General features: G+C 36.3%; 1 protein-coding gene across 18 annotated transcripts in view; it reads left to right on the forward strand.

Moving 5' to 3' along the window:
• The window catches only part of ROBO2 (roundabout guidance receptor 2), a 1,625,768-nt gene that overhangs the window by 1,090,699 nt on the left and 514,481 nt on the right, over positions 1-20,588 (forward strand). For all 18 annotated transcript variants that reach the window (XM_032407350.1, XM_032407349.1, XM_032407345.1 and 15 more), the window contains one exon: positions 17,286-17,612. In XM_032407350.1, the coding sequence (XP_032263241.1) occupies positions 17,286-17,612 (327 nt within the window). The remainder of the gene's footprint in view (positions 1-17,285; positions 17,613-20,588) is intronic.

Raw genomic sequence — 20,588 nt, forward strand, 5'->3', positions numbered from 1 at the left:
TTATAATTCAAAAAGTGCAGTTTGCATGTATGATCTCCTTTTATCTTTAACATGGTATATAGAAGCAGAAACAATTTTCAATCCATGATTCAGGCTAAGAACAGCAAGTGTGAGACTCAGCTGGGTCCAGAAGTGGTTGGTTTGACTCGCTGACTGGTTGTGTCACTCACTATCTTAGTGCGGAGACAGAGACATGGATCACCAACTCTCATTGCCCCCCAACTCCCCCAGTTTACTCGTTCTTATCAGTTTCTCAGAAGGTCCAATGATGTTGCCCTCTGACTTCTCAAACTGAGTTTCTCTAGTTATTTTGGATGCCACTCAGCCACCTCAAAGCCTCGTCTTCTTTATCTTATTCTAGTCAGAACTGAAGAAATAAATTCACTTTCTCTTATTTAATCCATTTGTTTATACTTTGTTATGCTTTATGAAGGCATTTTGACACTTTTCTGCTTCATAATGTGAGTGAGACCGATTTTTTAGACATTCTTCACTCCAAAATAGACTATGTTCTAGAGTTAATGGTTTTCTTGGCTAATCTTTCAGGTTTTTCTAACAGCGAAAGGTTTCTTGAGGCCAATTCCTTATGTGGCCAAATTGAATATTGTAATAGTTCTCTTTATGATGCTTTGAAATTTGAAAAAAAACCCTTAAAATATTATCAAGACACATTGTGTAAGAAGAATGGCTATAAATTAATGAAACCAATTTTCATAAGTCTTCACATGAAAATCAATTCTACCCCAAAGTAGTTCAGTATGTTTGTCTTTATATGTCTTCATCCTTTATTTATTTACATTTTTGCTTAATTACTGTGTTTTCAGAATGATGTTTATTCCACAGGTAGTGCTGTCCAGTCTTCTCACAGGGGAACATTTAAATTGTGACATTAATTATGGATCACAGTGGAACGTCCATGGGAGTGAAAGTCAATGCTAGCCAGGGGCTGTATTGTTTATATCACATATGTTCTGGTGAATAAATTAGTGCGCAGTTCTGAAATTCAGAAGCTTAGTTTAAGAATATGTTTGCTAACCAAAATTGGGTCTCAGTATGACTTTGCGATGATGAGACTAAACTATTCTGATCCCATAGCTTTTGAGACCGTGCACTATGAAATAATATTTCCACCCCACCTTTGTTAACCTAAACAGAAGACAGATTGAATTGTAAAGCTCATTTGACAAATGAGCACATTTTGCTCTCTTCCTGTAGTTTTCTTCTCTTCGCTTTTGTGTCCAGTGTTTCTTCCCAAGCAGTGTTATGCAAATGAACCAATTAATGATAGATAAAATGGTCTTCCTACCTCGCAGAGTTTGTAACTGGAAGGGCAACACGGTAAGTCACGTACCTATTCAGGGGATTCTATAGGCCACTGTGAGGGTCTGATTAGCTTGACTGTGGAATACAATCGCAGAGGCATCTGCTCGGTTAATTTTGAGAGAAAATTTACCAGATGGAGACTGAAGATTTAAGTGATTAGAAGGTAGTAGATTGGAATACAAATTGGATTAAGAGAAATTAGATTGATATAAATCGAATTGAGTCACAACAGTTTGTGTTGTTCGTACCAAGGGGCAGTGGATTATGGGAGAAGCAGATGCTCCAATGAGATAGGAATTAATGTGGCTTTGACAGTCCATCTGCGAAGGTCTGAATATCGAGTACATCCCTAATCTCTCTCTCCATTTATCAATGCCATAATGTTAATTAGTACTTCATTCATTAAGTTACTTACAGAGGAAAAAATCTCACCCCTATCCCCTCTCTGCTTGAGAATTTGTTATTCTGCCAAGAACTGGAAAGCTCTCTTCAGCTGAGTGAGCTACAGTTGACTATAAGGGGAGACCTGTGTCCTTTTCCTCATGCATACAAGGCAAGCGTGCGGTGAGCTGGAAAAGCTTTGCTCATATATTTCTCTTCATAAATATATATTTATTTGAAGTCTTGCATTAATAACTAGGCACAATTCCACTTAAAAAGAGTGGCTATATTAATATAATTATATCTATTCTATGTTTTGGTTTTTTAAGATACTGGAGTTGTGTGTTTTGTTTAATGACTCAAGTATTTAACATTAATGTTGAATGTCAGTTTCCTACTTGAAGAGAAAAATGAGAAAAATTCTGTTCCCATAATTCTGTGACTGTGTTTATACCGTGTGTGTGTGTGTGTGTGTGTGTGTGTGTGTGTGTGTGTGAGTGCTGTTTATATGCTAGTTGATGGAAAATGGCAGGTTGCTGATACCGTCATCAATTTTAGTATACAGTATTGGGACCTGATCATTAGAGAAAAAAGTTGAATGAAACAAAATTAAAAGAAACACAACATTCAAGGTGCCTATGCTTATATTGGGAACATGACCCTGTAAAATCCAAAGGTATTGATACAGGAGCCTCATTATTACACCATTGGCCACAGCAGTGAAATTCAGCATAAGGCAGTTCTGTCTTGGATCTCAGCCAAAGGAACTGAGCCAGTGGAGATCCAAAGGTGATCTCTCCTGTAAGGCAGCCCAAGAGTATGGAATCTAAGGACAGCCATGCAGAAGTGGCCCTGTGTATTAATAACAATCAGGCAAATACAGCTTCTGGAGGCTAAAGTAATGAGATGGGCAAAAATGGAACATCGAATCCTATGATGCAAGAAGCATACCATTAAAGGTTGTGCCAAGTCATTCAGAAATAATCATAGTACGGGCAAACGTGGGCTGTCTGCCAGTGTGCAAGCAAGAAGAATTTCTATTTTTGTTATGTGGAGGAAGGCAGTGACTTGTGCAAAAGTGTATTAAGTGTTTGAAAATTTTTGGTTTAGAGAGAAAATTCTATAGGCAATGAGTTCTTCAGGCAATGTTCTTAATGTAGGAATAAGATATATGATATATATTTATATATATCATGTACTTATATATGTATCATATATATATATATATATCTTATATGATATATTTATATCATCTATAAATTGCCGCTCCTCCTCCTCCCCCATGCGGACCTGGGGCTTCTCCTACATCCTTCCCAGACTCCGATACTAGGATAGCTTTTGAAGACACTCTTAATTTTGGCTAAAGAATCTGATGCTCGTATCTTCTACTTCAAAAACAACCTGCCCTCTAGAAGCCAGGGTTGGGCCTGAGGTCTGTCTGAATCCAGAATCTATGCACTATCTGCTTAGGGTCTTATGTTTAAACACTGCATATGGCCTATATTTCTGTGTACTCATTGATACAAGCTGATCGTAATGGAAGAGTGTATCAAGCTAGATTCCAGCAAAATTTAGAAGCTAGTAGAAAATCAAGCTAAGACGTAAGCCTGCAAAATGTAAAGTGTAAAGCAGAATTCCTTGTTGTAGTAAAAAGCGACCCCTAAAATTTGTCTTTTGTTATTGTGAGAGTGATTAAACGCCACCTAAAAATAATTTAGTATTCAGGGGTCAGTCCCTTGTTCCTGTTTTGACACTTCAGTTTTCAGCCTGATTGTCAGTCATCTAATTGGGGGCCTTGTCTTCATTAAGAACCATCAGTATATCAAGGTGGTGCTCACTGAGCCTGGCAGAGGCAGACATTGTGCTCTTATTCATACCTTTGTTTCTGTGATGATCATTGGGTGTTTAATACCTTGTTGAGCCCCAACGAGGATAATTAAAGGAATCACTTAGTTGTCAACTAATGACCAGATATACAATCTCCTCAGTTTTTGATTGTTGAAAGACTTTAGACAGTGGGTATATTTTTGCTGTGAATTGTGTTTCAGTGTTTGTGCATACTTGAGTTCACATTCCATAAACCAGACATGTAGATACTGAGTCTAGTGAATATGTGTCAAGTACATCAATGCTACTACATGGTTTCATGTTCTTTATTATTTGTTTTTGCTAATCATCTCACCAAAAATGTTCAGAAATTAATCTGAGACCCTATTTTTTTTTTAAAGATTTTATTTATTTGACAGAGAGAGATACAGCGAGAGCAGGAACACAAGCAGGGGAAGTGGGAGAGGGAGAAGCAGGCTTCCGCTGAGCAGGGAGCCCGATGCAGGGCTCGATCCCAGGACCCTGGGATCATGACCTGAGCCAAAGGCAGACGCTTAATGACTGAGCCACCCAGGCGCCCCATCTGAGACCCCTATTTACTAGGTAATATTTCTGTGTTTTACATTTAAAGGTGATGGGTAGGGACGCCTGGGTGGCTCATCGGTTAAGTGTCTGCCTTCAGCTCAGGTCATGATCCCAGGGTCCTGGGATCGAGTCCCGCATCAGGCTCCCTGCTCCGGGGGGGCCTGCTTCTCCCTCTGCCTTCTGCTCCCCCTGCTTGTGCTTGCACTGTCTCGCATTCTCTCCCTCTCTCTGATTGATAAATAAATAAATACATACATAAATAAATGTGATGGGCATTAAGGAGGACACATGATGTAATGAGCACTGGGTGTTATATGCAACTGACGAATCACTGAATTCTACCTCTGAAACTAATAATAGACTGTATATTAATTAATTGAATTTAAATAAAAGAAAATTTTTAAAAAATTAAAAAAAATAAAGGCACTCAAAAGCCAAATAGAAAAAAATCAGCCAGATTTTATCAATACCTACATCATCATTTTTGGATTCATATAAAGCAGCTGTCCCTCTGGCTTGATTTCAGTATGGGGTAGTTTAGATAGCTATATCAGGTTTAAGCTACCTCAGTGAGATGGAGGGTTCTGCATCCTGTAGAATCCTCTTTCCCCTGTAGTTGACATATTTTTTTCAAATTTGCAGTGAATTCAGAAAATGGAGAAACATGGCCAACTTTTAATATAGTAAGTGATGTTCTGGCACCTTTGACTATAAATCAGTGTTGCAAAGACATTATGGCAGCATGAGGAAATACCGTCCAAATAAATGCTGAGCCTTGGCACACTGGCTCAGAGTTTTATGCTTCATCATAAGACTCACGGGACAGTTTGCTTAATCCTGGCTGCAAAAGCTGGACTTAAAGAAGTGCAATTTGTAATTCAGCTGGCTGAATAAATGGATTTCTACTGGCCAAGGGAATGAGAAGAATTTAGAACACACATGGAAGTTTGAGATTTACTTGGCTATCCTCCTTCTTTGTTTGTTTAAAAAAGTTACACCTAGCTCTCTAAAATCCTTATATATTTTTTCTGGCTACAGAGTGACAAGGGAGAGGAATAGCATATACTTAGAACAGATTAAACTATGAAGCTTTTGGAATAATGATAGTGCGAAATTGAGTCTAGACAATGATGGAACTGAGAGAGGCAGATATAAAGTGAGAGGAAGAAGGAAGAATCCACAGGAATCTTTGCCTAAATGACTGTGAAAGAAATTAGAGAGTTAATCCTTACAAGTGGAATTTCTATCATTAGGGACCTGAAGTAAGTGGACTTATGTCAGGAAGACGAGAGGGATGAGGTATAGAACAAGGAGAGAAGTGAGGGATTTCTTTTGAGATTTATAGAATTTGAGATTATAATTGAACGTTCATGAGGGCAACTGAACCAAGTCGAGAGCTTTCCTTACCTGGAGATTTGACTCTTGTGGTCATAGAAATGATACCTGTCACAGTGAGCGGAAATGGGGTCCCTGTGGCGAGCGTCGAAGAGAAGAGGAGATGTCTACGTGACACACCATAGGAGACATTAATGGAGTCAGAAATTATTAAACTCAATTCAGACTTCTAATTCAGTAGTTTACATATAACTCAAAGATTTTTTCTCCTATTTGTGATGGAAGTTTGTAATGAAACTAATAACAATGTTGTGTAATTTTGTTAAACATCAATAAGTCGTTTTTGTATCCCTTAAAAAAAAAGCACTGTTATTATTGGCTCTTTTGAAAGTACCATCCCTACATGGAGGATTAAGCAAACATCATTATACTCTTTTACAATTCACATACTTTTCATTTTCTTTCAGATTTTCAGTTTCTGCTTGTTTATAAAATCCAACTTGTCAGAGTCTGATATATTGAGTGCTTGACGGTAAAAGCAACTTCCTACATTTAAAAAATAGCACCCACTTCTAAGCTATTGTTATTCTTGTCTTTCATAATTGCTATAACTCTATACATTTTTATTCCCCTGCCTGTCTGTGTTTTCTTTTCTGTTAGCATAATCCAGAATAATTCTGTGTGTTTCACTCCTTTTGCTTTATGAAAAGAAAGCATTGCATTTTGAGAGTGGCTAGATGGAGGATAATTCCATATCCACATGGTAATAACCTGGCAAAACCAGGGGATGATTGGTTTCATTTGATCCCTCATCTGATAAGGCTTCAAAAGTAAATGAACTGAGTGGGAAATAACATTTTTCGTGAGTTTTCTAGAAACTGCGAATGTTTTCTGAGAGACCAAAGGAATTGAGTCTCTGATTTACTTTAGTGAGACATAATTCAAGCAGAAAATGATCATTTTAAAACATATATAGCACTCCCATTTGCTGCTTTTCTCCATTAAGTAGAAAAACAAGCTCTTTTTTCTCTGTGCACACCAAATCTTTTAACTGAAAACTATACTCAGTATTTCTGTTGCAGCAATGATGTTATCTGGTGGTCATTTTGCTCTGAAACAAGACATCCCTTGAAAGGAAATTTAAAGTTTTATTAAATTACTCACTTTTTAAAGGCATCAACAGATATGGCAAATAAAGAAAAATGAAGACAAAGTAGGTCCCCAAATGAAAAGTATCCTGATAATTAAGGTAACTCATATTCTTTATCTATGAGACTAAAGCAACTCTGATTTTCAGTCTAAATTTAACCAACCATTTGTATAGCCTTACAACAGATGTCATATCAAATTCATTATGGTTTACTAAATAAAACTGGAATTTTTTTTAAAGAGATTACCTTAAGTTTATATTGATTTCTTTAATTCAGTGCAGTACATACAGTGAGGCACAAAATGCCGACCTGAAATTTTTCTACAATATCCTAACGATTTAGAAACATATTTCATTCCAAGCTTAAGGGCTATTCGCAGCAAATTAAACATGGCCTCTTTTTCAGCCTCTTCTGGATCAAAATTTTGTCCAGGGTGTTTTTAGTGGAATAAACACTTTAAAAGTGAATTTCAGTGTGTCTCCTGCAAATAACTGTGCAGAAATATGATGCTGTCGCTTCCATTCAGTTTGGTCAACTGTGAAAACCCATTCACCCTGAGTGTGACAGTGAAAGACAAAGTGATAAGTACAAGTTGTATTCAGCTACCTTTATAAACTGCCTTTACTCCCCAAGGTATAGGCTTCAGAAAAAGAATTCCAAACTGCCATTGCACAACACAAAAAACGCCGAATATAATATGGCTGTTTCCACCACTCAAGAGAAAAATCTTTCTTTTCATCTTTGGGGTCACCATACTCATCATTGACTTGGGTCTTTTGTTGCAAGAGGTTTGGCCTTATTTTAAAGATATACAATTTCATAAAATTGTAATTTAGAGATTTCAAGGAAGAAATATTTTGCTTTAAAAGGAAGAAAATGATTTGGTTTTAACCACCCCTTTAAAGGACTGGTAAGTTAATTTCAGACAATATTCTGATAATATTCCTGTTACTGTCTTGTCATTTAAGTTAAGTCACGTTATTGTGCCCTCACAAAATTTCTTTTGATATTCTCTTATTCTCTTTAAACTTATGATGGAAAACAACCCCAAAGTAGAAACTTCCCATGTATTTATCACACAATGGTTTTAAGATTTTTATTAAGAAAAGTAATCGATATTGATATAATCTATTTCAAGAAAATATTTAAGAGGGACACAGAGAATTATTAAGCACCAATATTTGATTAAATTTCAAGGACTAGAATCTACAAATAATTTCTTTAGCATGCCTAGACAGTAATGTCTGGTACTAGAATTCCACATATCCAATTTGTCATGAACTGCAGTGGAAGCATTCTTAAGCTGTTACAGAGTTTTTTGATCAAAATCTAGCTACCTATAGCTCCATTAACGAGTAAAAAAAAAAGGAATATAGTTATTCATGCATTTTTATCAGATATTGATTGAGCACCTCATATTTTCATCTTTAGAACATAATGCAGTATGGGGCAAATCTGAGTGCCAAATCATTGAAAACATGGATCCTTCAGGGAAACGTAGGTAGGGTATATCATTCAGAATGACGTTTAATTGGTAGGGAGGAACAAGCAGTCGTAGAAAATCACAGTACAGAGATAGAGGCTATATTTTGAATGACATACTTTTGCATAAAAAAAGACTGTATTTTGTGGATGGGAGTCCTTTTTTTATAGGGCCGCAGATTCCTTTGAGTATAGTGATAGAGGTTATCCTATTAAAGTAATTACACTTTATACTAACATTAATGGAGTAAACATTTACTGAGTACTTACTTTGTGCTCAGCACAGAGAAAGAACAGAGAAAGAACTCCTTCAGCCTTCACAGCCATGTTATTAGGTTGGCACTGCTACATTTTATAGATAAGGAAAACAAGATGTGGTGAGGATAAGAAACTTGCCTGCATTCACAATCCTATCCAGCTTTTAGAGAAGAGCAATTTCAAGTCAGAGTCCTCTTGTTGGAGAGAATCTCTATTAACTGCCGAAGATGTGCCTTATCATTTCTTAAAAAGGCATATGCACACATGCTCACAAAATTTTGCGTTCGATTTTTGAGGTGTCCTCTCTTCCATTCCACAGAAGCCCATCCATGGCTTCAGAACTGTATCAGAAAATGATAATGTAGCAATGCAATGAGATTCATGTGTTAGTCCAACTTCTTAAGTACAACTACAGTTGGCCTTTGAACACGGCCAAACATGGGTTTGAACTGCACGGGTCCACTTACACATGTTTTTTTTGTTTTTTATTTTGTTTTGTCCTGGCTGTAAAAAGCTTTATTGTTTTCACTTGGTCCACATTTTGTGCAAAGGCTGCAGGGTGGTTAAAAAGCTTCCCAGTGGCAGCAGGGAGAGGCTCAGGCAGAGGCTCTGACACCAAGGGGATGTCTGAGGGACCCCTCAGGAGCCACTTGGGTTCTGGAGGCTCCTATTCATGCTTGAGAATGAGTCTTTGGAAGAGCTACCCCCAGCCCGGTGTCGGGGCCTGCCAGCCAGCCTATGGAGGTTAGTCAGGTGGTCACCATCTTCCTGATGAGTTTTACTCCCTCAACCAGGAAGTGACTCTCTGGGAAGTTACAGAGATTGGGGGTCTGCAAGGCGGAACTCAGGGCATGCAGATCCAGAAGGGCTTGGTTCAGTTTCTTCTTAGGACCATTGTGGCTCCCATGGCATCCTGGGTTTCACCCCGTCACACTGGGACAGCTTTTGCACTTTGTAGAGGAGAGCACAGCTGCTGGGCTGGTTTTGCATCTTCAAGAGACACTTGGCACCCTTGGGCTTCCCTCGGCCAACTCCCCAAAATGGCACTTGTTCTCCTGAGCCACTTGTGGTTAAAACAGAAACCCAGACAGAGGTAAGTGTAGGAGGCCTGTGGATACCTGTTGACCTGGGGGTTGTCTGTGGCCCTAATCTCAGTGGAATAATTCTGACGAATATGGGAGCTCATGGTTGGTCAGCAATAAGGAGCTAAGCTCAACCAACAAACAAAACAAAAACAAAACCCCAAAAAAACAGTGTTGGCTGGTCCTGGAGGCAGAGGATAGCTGAGAAGATGGTTCTGAAGGTTGTGGCTGGAAAAGAGGTTGGAGTGTAGTCAGAGGCTGGAAAAAGGGCATCTCAGGGTCTGTTCTGTCCAAACACGGTTGATGCAAGAGACAGACTCATTGTAAATGTATTTTCCTTAAGATTTTCTTAATAATCTTTTCTTTTCTCTACCTTACTTTCTTATAAGAATACAATATAAAATACATATAACATACAAATATGTGTTCATTGACTGTTTATTTTATTGGTAAGGCTTTTGGTGAACAGGAAGCTTTGGGGAGTCAAAAGTTATACATGGATTTGTAGATTTTGACTATGGGATTGAAACAGTCTGAGTGTTGGAGCCTCCAACCCCCTCCCCGATTTGTTCAAGGGTCAACTGTTGTTGAATGTCGATAGGAAGTGAACAAGGCTCAAATCAGTCATTGTGTGCATTACTTAGACATAATGCAGCTAATACATTTGGCTCGTGACAGTCATCATTTTTGGGGTAATGTTTTAGCAATTATTCTCTTAAGAAACTTTCTGAACTGTACTCATATTTTCAACTCTATTTTTAAAAAAGTCCTTAGTATATAGTAAAGGAAGTTTATTGGTCATTTTGGCTAGGTCACTGAATCTCAATTTAAGTTGATAATAAAATATTTAGGTTAGAAGAACATATATCAAGAGTTCTACACAGATTTAGCAGAGACTAAATATTTAACAAAGCTCAGTGCACGTGTGAAGTATCAGTGCTGGTAGGAATGCTGTTTTGTGAAGCTGACACTGGGGTCTTTGGATTCTATAGTTACAAAGATTAAGGCCATTGCTATGGAATTTTCAAAATACATTGCTTAGGAAATAGGAGTATAAGGTTAAATGTTATCACTCCATTGGGAGTTTACATAAAAAGAATGCATTTTTTTTGGAAACTAGTTCATAGTCTCCACTAAATACACTTTGAGGTTTTTAGGAAATTAAACATCGTTAAACAATTTAATGAGTTTGGAGATTGTCCCATTGCATCATCTTTCTTTTATAAAGCCAAATGCAATTTTGAAACCACATTGAAATGTTATCAATATGACAATAATAAGCTAAATTTCAAGGATATCTTCCTGGACTAAAGATTGCTTTTGTCATTGTAAGGCAAATCTGCATAACCCATGAAAATTCTGATTTGGTGGCAAATCACTCTTTAAAGAATGTCTTCAACCATGGTAAGGTGTAGCAAATTGATTTGAAATAGTGTTGGATGAATGTCCAGGTTAATGCATTGGCTCCTCACTGAATTGTTAGAAAATGAACTTATAAAGTAGGAAATTAATTTGTTATTTCTCAAGAGGAAATCACTCCTAAAAAAATTTGCTAGTAAACTTTCAGATTTGTGGTTTCAAAATTTCTCTTCAATGTTATATATAGATCCTCATGTGTCTACTTGTGGCTTCGATTTGTTTCAGCTAGCTACTGGTTCTAACTTACCCAAACAGTCATGCCTTCCCTCTGGATGCTGGCTCTATTGTCTAGATCCACCTGCTCAGGCGAGGTCAGCAGCCTAGTGCATGGGAGGTAGGCAGCCAGAAAATGTATAATAAAAAGCAATTAAAACTTACATAATGAAGTCACTAAATAACATGAGGTGGTGGAGGATAAAAAGAGGGAAAATGTGTTCCAATTTTAATATTTTCAGCAATTTCTGTTAAGAGTACTTAAACAAAGGCCTGAAATACAATTGGGAAATTCAGAGAAAAAGTTTTATGAAATCTGCCTTAGTTGCTTTTTCCTAAAGTAGCAACCTCCTTACCCTGAATAAGGAAAGAAATGTTAAATATCTTTGGCTAAGGTTGCATTTTAAATAACTGATAAACTATTTACTTTTAAGATAAACATCCATGTATTATCAGTTGGTCTTTGGTTAAAATGATTTATGGAACCATTTATTTATTTGCAATGTAAATAAATTTCTTAGAAATGTAAGAATAAATTCCAAGGGTTCCATGAGCTAATTTGTAAACAAAATCTTTTATTTTATCTTATTTATTCATTTATTTATTTATTTTTAAAGATTTTATTTAGTTATTTGACAGAGAGAGACACAGCGAGAGCAGGAACACAAGCAGGGGGAGTGGGAGAGGGAGAAGCAGGCTTCCTGCCAAGCAGGGAGCCCGATGCGGGGCTCAATCCCAGGACCCTGGGATCATGACCTGAGCCGAAGGCAGACGCTTAACGACTGAGCCACCCAGGCACCCCGTAAACAAAATCTTTTAAATCATTGTTAACTTTTGGAGAGTTCTCTAAGAAAGCATTTGATAACCAATTCTTTAGATAGTAGACACAGACCTATCAAGGCAAACTTTCTAGTCTATCCTTTTATGAAAACTATGAGCATTAATCTATATTATGTATCTTTAAAAATTTGCTTTGTGCTAGTAAATTTAAACCTGCTACCTGTTGTCGTCTCTTTTAGTTACATCCATTATGATGTGACAGCCATTATCATGCTGTGGGGTGCCCGAAACAATGAATTTATAGCAGTTTACTCTTCCAGTCGCCTCAATTTTAGGATGAAGAAATAATATTGTAAGAAAGTTTAGGTAACTTGCTTCGGGTCATATACCTAATCATACAGTGACACAGCGGAGAAAAACAAATTAATCAAACCAAACCAAAATTAAATTGCAATCTAGTGCTTGGAAATTTCTGTTTTAAACTTCCCAAAAAATGAGTAAGAAAGAGGGATCATAGGGAAGGAAAACTCATCCTCAAAACAGAGCTTGGACTCACAGCTAAGGCAAATATGTTCTTCTAGTCTCAGTTTTGGGTAAAAATTTCAGTTGTTTTGTTCTCTATTTCTTTTTTTCTTCTCATCTGTAAAGTGGGGATTTGGGACAGGAGGGTCTTTGGTGGCTCAGGCTTCTTCCTTGTTAGAACTAGAAGACTGGCTAATAGGGATTCTGCCGGATGCCATATTGCACGACTGAAACTTTCAGAATCAAGGCTGCCTGTTAAGTTTGACAAGAAACATCTTGTACACCTGTCCCTTCCCTTTCACACACTTGGCCCTTTAGTTTTATGACATTGAAAAGCCGTATAGAAATTTTATAATACATCAGTGCTTCTAGGGCTCAATTTTAAGGTAGTTTCTAATTTAAACTTATTTTTAACATGGCACTGTTGTGCTTCTAGCAGCAATGAGCATCTTCTAAGTTTATTTAATTCATTGCCAAATCAGATCATCTCCTGAGAAAGGTTCAGTAAGGTTCTAATGGATAAAACAGTCCTTGTGTTTCCCAAATATCTCACCACATCCTATCATATAGAGAACTTCTAGGGGGAAAAAAGTAAAGGAAGTACACTGGAATTTAGTTATCCTGAAGAATCCAAAGATAGAAAAGTTGTGGGGCGCCTGGGTGGCTCAGTCAGTTAAGCCATCTGCCTCTTGATTTTGGCTCAGGTCATGATCTCAGGGTCCTGGGATCGAGCCCCGCGTTGGGCTCTGCTGGGCATGGAGCCCGCTTGACATTCTCTCTCTCCCTCTGCTCCTTCCCACTCCTTGAAAAAAAAGAAAAAAATGATAGAAAAATTTTAAGGACAGACTTGCTAGAGTGATCAATTTCATTAAAAATTATGTTAGCTCACTACTCAGTGTGGATGGCATTGATAGTGGCATTGAGATATATTTCTTTCCATGGAGAAAATTTTGATAGGATTTATTTTGGCAAAATAGAAAGCAGCAACAACTTTAGTTATTTTGAAATCTAGTATAAAGGGATCAGCCTGAAAAACATTAGTAGAAAAACATTAATGCAAGAAAGATCTCAGAAGAAATCAACTCTTGTTAATGTGATTAGGGTTTTAAGGGGGAAACTCGAGGGAAAAAACTTCCATTTATAGAAGAGAAAAAATAAGATAAACAATGCTTACTCCATGTCCTGTAGTCTATGTAGGGTTTCTTTTCATCATCTAAACTGACTGTTGAGTCATTTGTATTCTGATTTGTACCTGGTAAAAGTAAGGCATAAATATTTGCTGGTTAATAACCCATATCCTTTCTTCCTACCACAATGCCGCCTCCTTATTGTGATGGGTCATGAGGCCTTCATTTATTCATGAAGCACTATGTACCTCTCTAGGGGAGGGAAAACTTCAGGAGGTATCTCTGGTCACATTCAGAATTTGAGTAATCATAGAGAATCTTGCTGGCTTAATTTTATTAGGATTTTTTTGGGGAAAATATTCACAACTGTCTTAATGTTAACATTAATGCTTTGCTAGAGGCCAAAAGCAACCTTAGCTTGACAATAGCCAGACCTCCAGGATCCTGTAAGACTTCTTGTAACTTATCAAAGTCTCTTTAGAGACTTCCTTTATCTCTATCCCTGCAAATTAAACGTATAGAAGTATATAATCAATCACTCCTCACAATCACAGTGCAGATCTTTCTGCCCAAGGGTGCTATCTCTGTGCTTTAATAAAGGCACGTTTTTGCACACACACAAAAAAACCCCACAAAAAACAAAAAACAAAAGAAAAAAAAACAACACGTAGTTATTATGAACTAGGACATAATATTCTGTGGGTTTTTAGGGGAAAAAAAGATACTACATAGAAATTTCATTGGACGGAGTATATTTGCCAAGAATTTCTTCTGCCCTTTAAAAAATTCAGAAAAGTTTAAGTGTGCTGTTTAACTTGACTAGATATGACTATCTAGTATATGAGTGAAAAGTAAGGCTTAGTTCAAGGAAATACTATATTCCAAGTGAATAATGAGGCAGGAGCAGTTTTCTTTCAAACACATGAAATGAAATCAACAAGTGTTCTTTTAAATGCTTTATCCTCTTTTATTATATTATGAAATTGAAGTGACTTCTGAAAACAAAAGTTACTGTGGCACTCACTGAAAATAAGTGGTTATTGACTAAGTAAAGCTAAATTTAAATATATTTATGAATTATGATTTTATACTTCTCCAACCCTCTAAAATTTGAAGAGCTAATAAACTTACTCAGTTTGTTTTTTTATTATTTTACCAAAAATCATTTCAAAATCATTCTTTGAGTGTCTCTGAGAAGCAGAAATAATCCATTATGTAAATTTGGGTGCTTAGAACCTTATTCAAAGATGCTTCTGCATGTAACTGACTAATTTGATGTTTCTGTGGAATGCTTACATCTAGCCAGGTCTAAGTGCATGACCTTCTAGACTAGGTCTAGCCCAAGTCCGAGGGCATGACCTTCTCCTGGTAAGCATGCCAAAACTGAGCATCTTAGACCCCTTCCGCTTGTAACTTCTGATGCTTCCTGTTCATTGTGGGGACCAAGAATTGCATTTTAAGGAAATATTCCAGGTAATCCTGTTGCAGGTAGGCTGAGACTCACACTTTGAAAAACAAAGAAGATGTTATATTATGACTAGAGGCATCCATCTGATTCATTTTATTGCAGTCATCCTTAGAAGAAGGTTTTGGAATTAGGGTAGTTGTAATGTGCATTACTTACTGTGATTAGCCATTCACTTTTAAATACTTTGAGATCTTTTTTGTTCATTTCTTTAAAAAATAAATCTTACTGTTTATATTCTTTAAATTCCTCATTTGCTTTAGGGACCCAGTACTTTCAATGTATACCTTCTTTATTATTTTGATGCACAATGTGGTTACCCGTTCATATTTAAATGCTTTGGGTTTCTTCAGGACTTTTAAAAAAAATTCCAACCTGAGTACTGTAAATTACTCTTTGGCTTTAGGTACCCAACACTTGCAATGTGTAAGTTCCTTCTTGGATGTGATGAGATAACAAATTATCTAAAAAAAAAAAAAAAATTAAATTAAAAAAAAGGTTGATATTCAACAACCTTTAAAATTAATCTTCCTCAGAAAAGAAAAGGTTCATTCACTACCAAATTAAATACCGTTTATTAAATTAAAATATGCATTTTTAATTAATAGTGAAAATAAAGTGAAATAACATTGAGGAATAAATATTACTTCTATTTATTGAGCTGAAATGTGGTTCTATTAGATGATTGGATAGAAAATGTTAAAGCTTGTATCTAGACTATCATTATGTCCTCAGACATGGTTATTTCTCTCATCATCTCCTTCAGATTTATGTGCAGGAGCTGCTAAGACCCTTTCACAAATAATGGCCTGTGACACCCTATAAACTAAAAATGTTCAAAACGACACATTATGCAAATTTTTCATCTTAAAATACCAACAGGTCCTTCTCTTCCTATTTTTTCTGCCCTTCAATAGCCCCACTTTCATTGCACTCACATGGAAGTCATCGGTCACTCTTTCTTACTATATGGTGATATACCAAATTCTGTCAAGTGTTATTTTATGCTATGCCTTGTATCTTTCTCTTTTTTTTTTTCTACCTTCAGCATCATTTCTCAAAGTCAGGTTCTTTTTATTGTTCTCTGGAACAATTAATAACTCTCAACTGTCCTTTTGCCTCCATTGTTCTTTACCTTTTACACTGCACACCAAAAATACCTTTCTAATACACAGATAGTCATATCACTGCCCTCTCAAAATCTGTTAGCCATATAGAATGAAGATCACAATCCTTAGCGTGGTATTTAAAGACTGTTTGTCTGGGTTTCCAAGACAAGACCTTTCACCTCCACCTGTCATATCAACTTCCTCCCTGATTATGAAACATATTATGCATGTACGCTCACGATCTCAGGTTGTTTCTTCAATTTGAATGTCTTTTTCCCTCTATTTACATAGTTTTATTCTTTTTATTTTTTACTTATTTATTTATTTTTTATTTATTCATTCGAGACACAGAGATACAGAGAGAGAGAGAGAACATGAGCAGGGGGAGAAGCAGTGGGAGGGGGAGAAAGCGGGCTCCCTGCTCCTGGGATCATGACCTGAGCCAAAGGCAGACGCTTAACCATCTGAGCCACCCAGGCGCCCCTACATAGTTTTATTCTTTACCTCTCAATTAAATGATGCCTTTTCAGGGGAGGCCTCATTATACTCTAGTTAGAGTTAACATTTTTTCCCCACTTTCTTCCTATAATGCATTTCTTGAACCTCCATGCAACATTTATTTATTTTATTTTAACATAATGATTTATACTTGAATTCTTCAGTCAGATGTCCCTGGGTTCAAATCCTGCCTCAACTGCTTATTGCCTCTACATTTCTGGGCACTTGATGTCATTTCCTAACCTGCTTCCTCATCTGTTAAATTGAGTTAATATTTGTACCTAGTTTGAGCGTCTCTTTTTATGTGAAGTCTGATGACACAATGCCAGCATGATAGAATGCATTGTGTATTCTGGGTACTTGCCCACTTGGCTTTGTCCCCCAGTAGATAGTAATCACTTCGAGGGCAGGAGATTAATCTTGCTCATCTTAGTACCCAAAAGAAAATCTCATACTCTTTTACTTTTCCTTGCCACGATTCATGGAACATTTAAACCTAACTCATTAGAATTAACCTATTAATTTTTTGCTATATTATCACATTACAGAAAGGAGTTGGGATGACTTAGGAGATGCATCAAGAACAAAAGTATAAAACATAAATAAAATAGTAGTAAGTGCATTTTGAATAATTGAAGAGTTTAATTTCACCAGTGTGAACCGAAGAGAAACAAAAGCTATAGATAAGAAAATGTTAACGCTTGTCTTCATTCTGTCCTGTTTTGTAGGATCTCGTCTTCGCCAGGAAGACTTCCCCCCACGGATTGTGGAGCACCCTTCAGATGTCATTGTCTCTAAGGGAGAGCCCACCACTTTGAACTGTAAGGCAGAGGGCCGGCCAACGCCCACCATTGAGTGGTACAAGGATGGTGAGCGGGTGGAGACTGACAAGGATGATCCCCGGTCTCATAGGATGCTTCTGCCCAGCGGATCCTTATTTTTCTTGCGCATTGTACATGGGCGCAGAAGCAAACCTGATGAAGGAAGCTACGTCTGTGTTGCAAGGAACTATCTCGGTGAAGCAGTGAGTCGAAATGCATCTCTGGAAGTGGCATGTAAGTAAACATAATGAATTTTGTAAATAGCACACATTTTTACTTTGATTTATTTTTAGTAAGCTTTGATTTGTCCCCATGGGTACTTTATACCTAAAGAAGAAAACAATCAACATGCCATGCATAATTTACTTTGCCTTCTCCAAAGAAAGCTGGTCAAAATAATGTCAAGCCATGGTGTTGCAATAAATTTACTTTTCTTGAAGCAAGGTGGAAATTATGTTTTTACATTAAAGCAAAGTGGCAATGGTGCGGGTCATATTTAAAATTCAAATTATTGATGAGAGATATAGTCAAATATTAAAGTCAGCTATGTTAAAATGAAAAGTTGACATGTAACATGGCATCAAATATGGGGCATAAATTCAATATTCTACCTATTTCTGTTATCTATTTATATATAACTGTTGTATATATTATATTATATATATATTTCTAAATCTAATTTTTATCAAACAACTTTAAAAAGAATATACTCCTTAGGTTATATTAGCTCTTTTACTTCCAGTCTGAATTCAGGAATCATTACCATAGGCATGTGGGGGAGAATATAGGAGCAATAACAACAACTATATTTATTTATTTTTTTCTATCAGTAAAACTCATCAAAGAAGAGATCTGATTTTTGTGGGCACAAAATGTTCATACATGAAAGGGTCTTGCTCAGTCTTGGTAATCAGCAATAGTTAAGGGCTTGCCCTGCCTTTGGCATTTAAAAAAATACATTTATTTATTCATCAGACAGCCCAAATAGCACTAGTAAATCAAGATATCAGTGTTTTGCATCTATTTGAACATTGACTTCATAACTTCATGCATCGTTTTCCAAAACAAATTAAAATATATGACAGATATTTTTTGGTTTATAGATAAGGATTTGGTGTCATAATTTAAACAGCACCATAAACTTTTGATATTATTTATTCTGTGGAAAAATTTTATGTGGAATTGATCATTAATAAGATGGCAACAATTGGGCATAAAAAAACTTGTACTTTTAAGTTTTCTGGTTGTACCAGGTCTTCACAGGTAAGAAGATTGAGTTACTTCAAGATGCATAAGTCTTATTTATATAGCTGGAAGGGGAGTGCTAAATAATAGCTCGTGGTCTCATGTCTGTAATTAAACTTGGTCCTTGTACTCACAGGCTACATGGTATCACACTGCATTATAAAACTTGTGTACATGTGTATTGCGATTCTCAGCAATTTATGAAACCATCTTTTAGTAAACAGAGTCATACTATTTCTTCTTCAGCTACCTCAATGAAAGCTTTTGTTCTCAAGTACCTGGTCTTTTGATTTATAGTTTGTAGCAGGAAATCTAAAACCTACTAATGCTTGAAGTGTGTAAATCCAGTAGGAAAAGACTAGAAGAATCCTAAAACCCAAATTTGTTTTGTGAAGTACTTTGAGATAGGAGCATTAGAATCTTAGCTAGCGTGCTCGTTTCAGCAGCACATATACTAAAATTAGAACCTTAGCTAGCAAGGCAATTTTGTACACAGGCACCAGGTAATTTCATTTTTATATCTTAGTTCAAAAAAGCAGTCAAATTAAATGCAGTTTAGTGAGATTTGAAATATGCACACAAAACCTCAAGAATAAATATTCCTAACTCTTCTATTTTTATTTTGAAATATCTTATTCCTGGAATTCAAACATATTGAAATATTTCAATGTCAAATTCCATTGATTCCCCCCCCACCAAATCCCTTTATAGTAAATATAACAGGCATTATTCTCCCATTTTATAGATAAAATGAAACCCATGATGGTTAAGTGATGAAGAGTCAGGCAGTAAATTAATGGGGATTTGAAAACCAGATCCTGATTCTTCTAATTTTTAGTTTTAGGGAAATGTGCCATATTCGGGAAAACACTCTAAATGAAATTTTGCTGATCACATAAATAACAATTAAAATTTTTTAATCGAAACTTTTTTATTTTATCTACTCAGCAGCAAATATATATTTTTAATTCTCAACTCCCTTTTCTTCTTAATATCAAAGTTTACCTAAATTGGTCAGTCATTTTATTGTTGGGCAGCTATAAACATTTTTTTTCCCCTGAACCTTAGCTTTTTAAAAATTCTTCCCAGCACACACATACATCTTATATTTTTATTTAATCTGAAGATTGCTCTCTTTCCTAATTGCATCATTAATAATGATTCAAAGCTGTTTTAGGAGGAAAATTTTAAACCATGATTTTTTTCTTGTGTAATGTGACAGTAGCACTTTTTATTTTGAAATCAATGAGCTTTGAGAAATGCTAAAAATACTTTTGACCTAGAGAGGAAAACAAGAAAGCTTCTAAATTGGATTTAGCTAGTGAATAAAATTCTTTCTTCTAATGCCGTGTCAACAGTTCATGCCATTTAAGGCAATACAAGATCAAATAATACCCATTTATATGCTACTCATCTCTTTCACATTAGATCATCAGTCATCTCTCTCTCCTTATGTGTTTCATAAAATGTATTAATATGGAAATTTGGGTCAAAGCATTGTGCTTTTTCAGTATTATTTGTCACTAAAGTATATTTTTTTTTTATAAAATGACAGAAGAGTAGCTATAGATTAGATCAATGTTTGGCTTTCATAATTTAGAACATTCAGCATAAATGCTCAATCATGACATGTCACTGTTTCATCCAGTAAAGGAAAGAATGGAAGTCTAACGGCGCTGTGTATTTGGAGAACCGTAGGTAGCTTGATATAAGGTAGGTGGGCAGCATAAGTTGGAAAAGTAGATTTTTTTGTTACGTAAAAGGAGTCTTTGAAAGAACACTGAAGACCGGGTTAAGGGGGTGATGACTGAAGTAGAGAGGAGTTAAGAAGCTGTCAAATGAAAGGCGTATATATTCGATTTTGAACTGAAACTAGCAGTGAAGATTGAAAGAAGGGAATAGTTTGAATCAGATTTAGAAATTATAAATCATATCACTTTATGGTCAGTTTAGGGACTTAGGGGA

The sequence above is a fragment of the Phoca vitulina genome, unplaced genomic scaffold (genome assembly GCF_004348235.1).
Source record: "Phoca vitulina isolate PV1807 unplaced genomic scaffold, GSC_HSeal_1.0 scaffold8, whole genome shotgun sequence".
In the NCBI taxonomy this organism is placed as follows: Eukaryota; Metazoa; Chordata; class Mammalia; order Carnivora; family Phocidae; genus Phoca; species Phoca vitulina.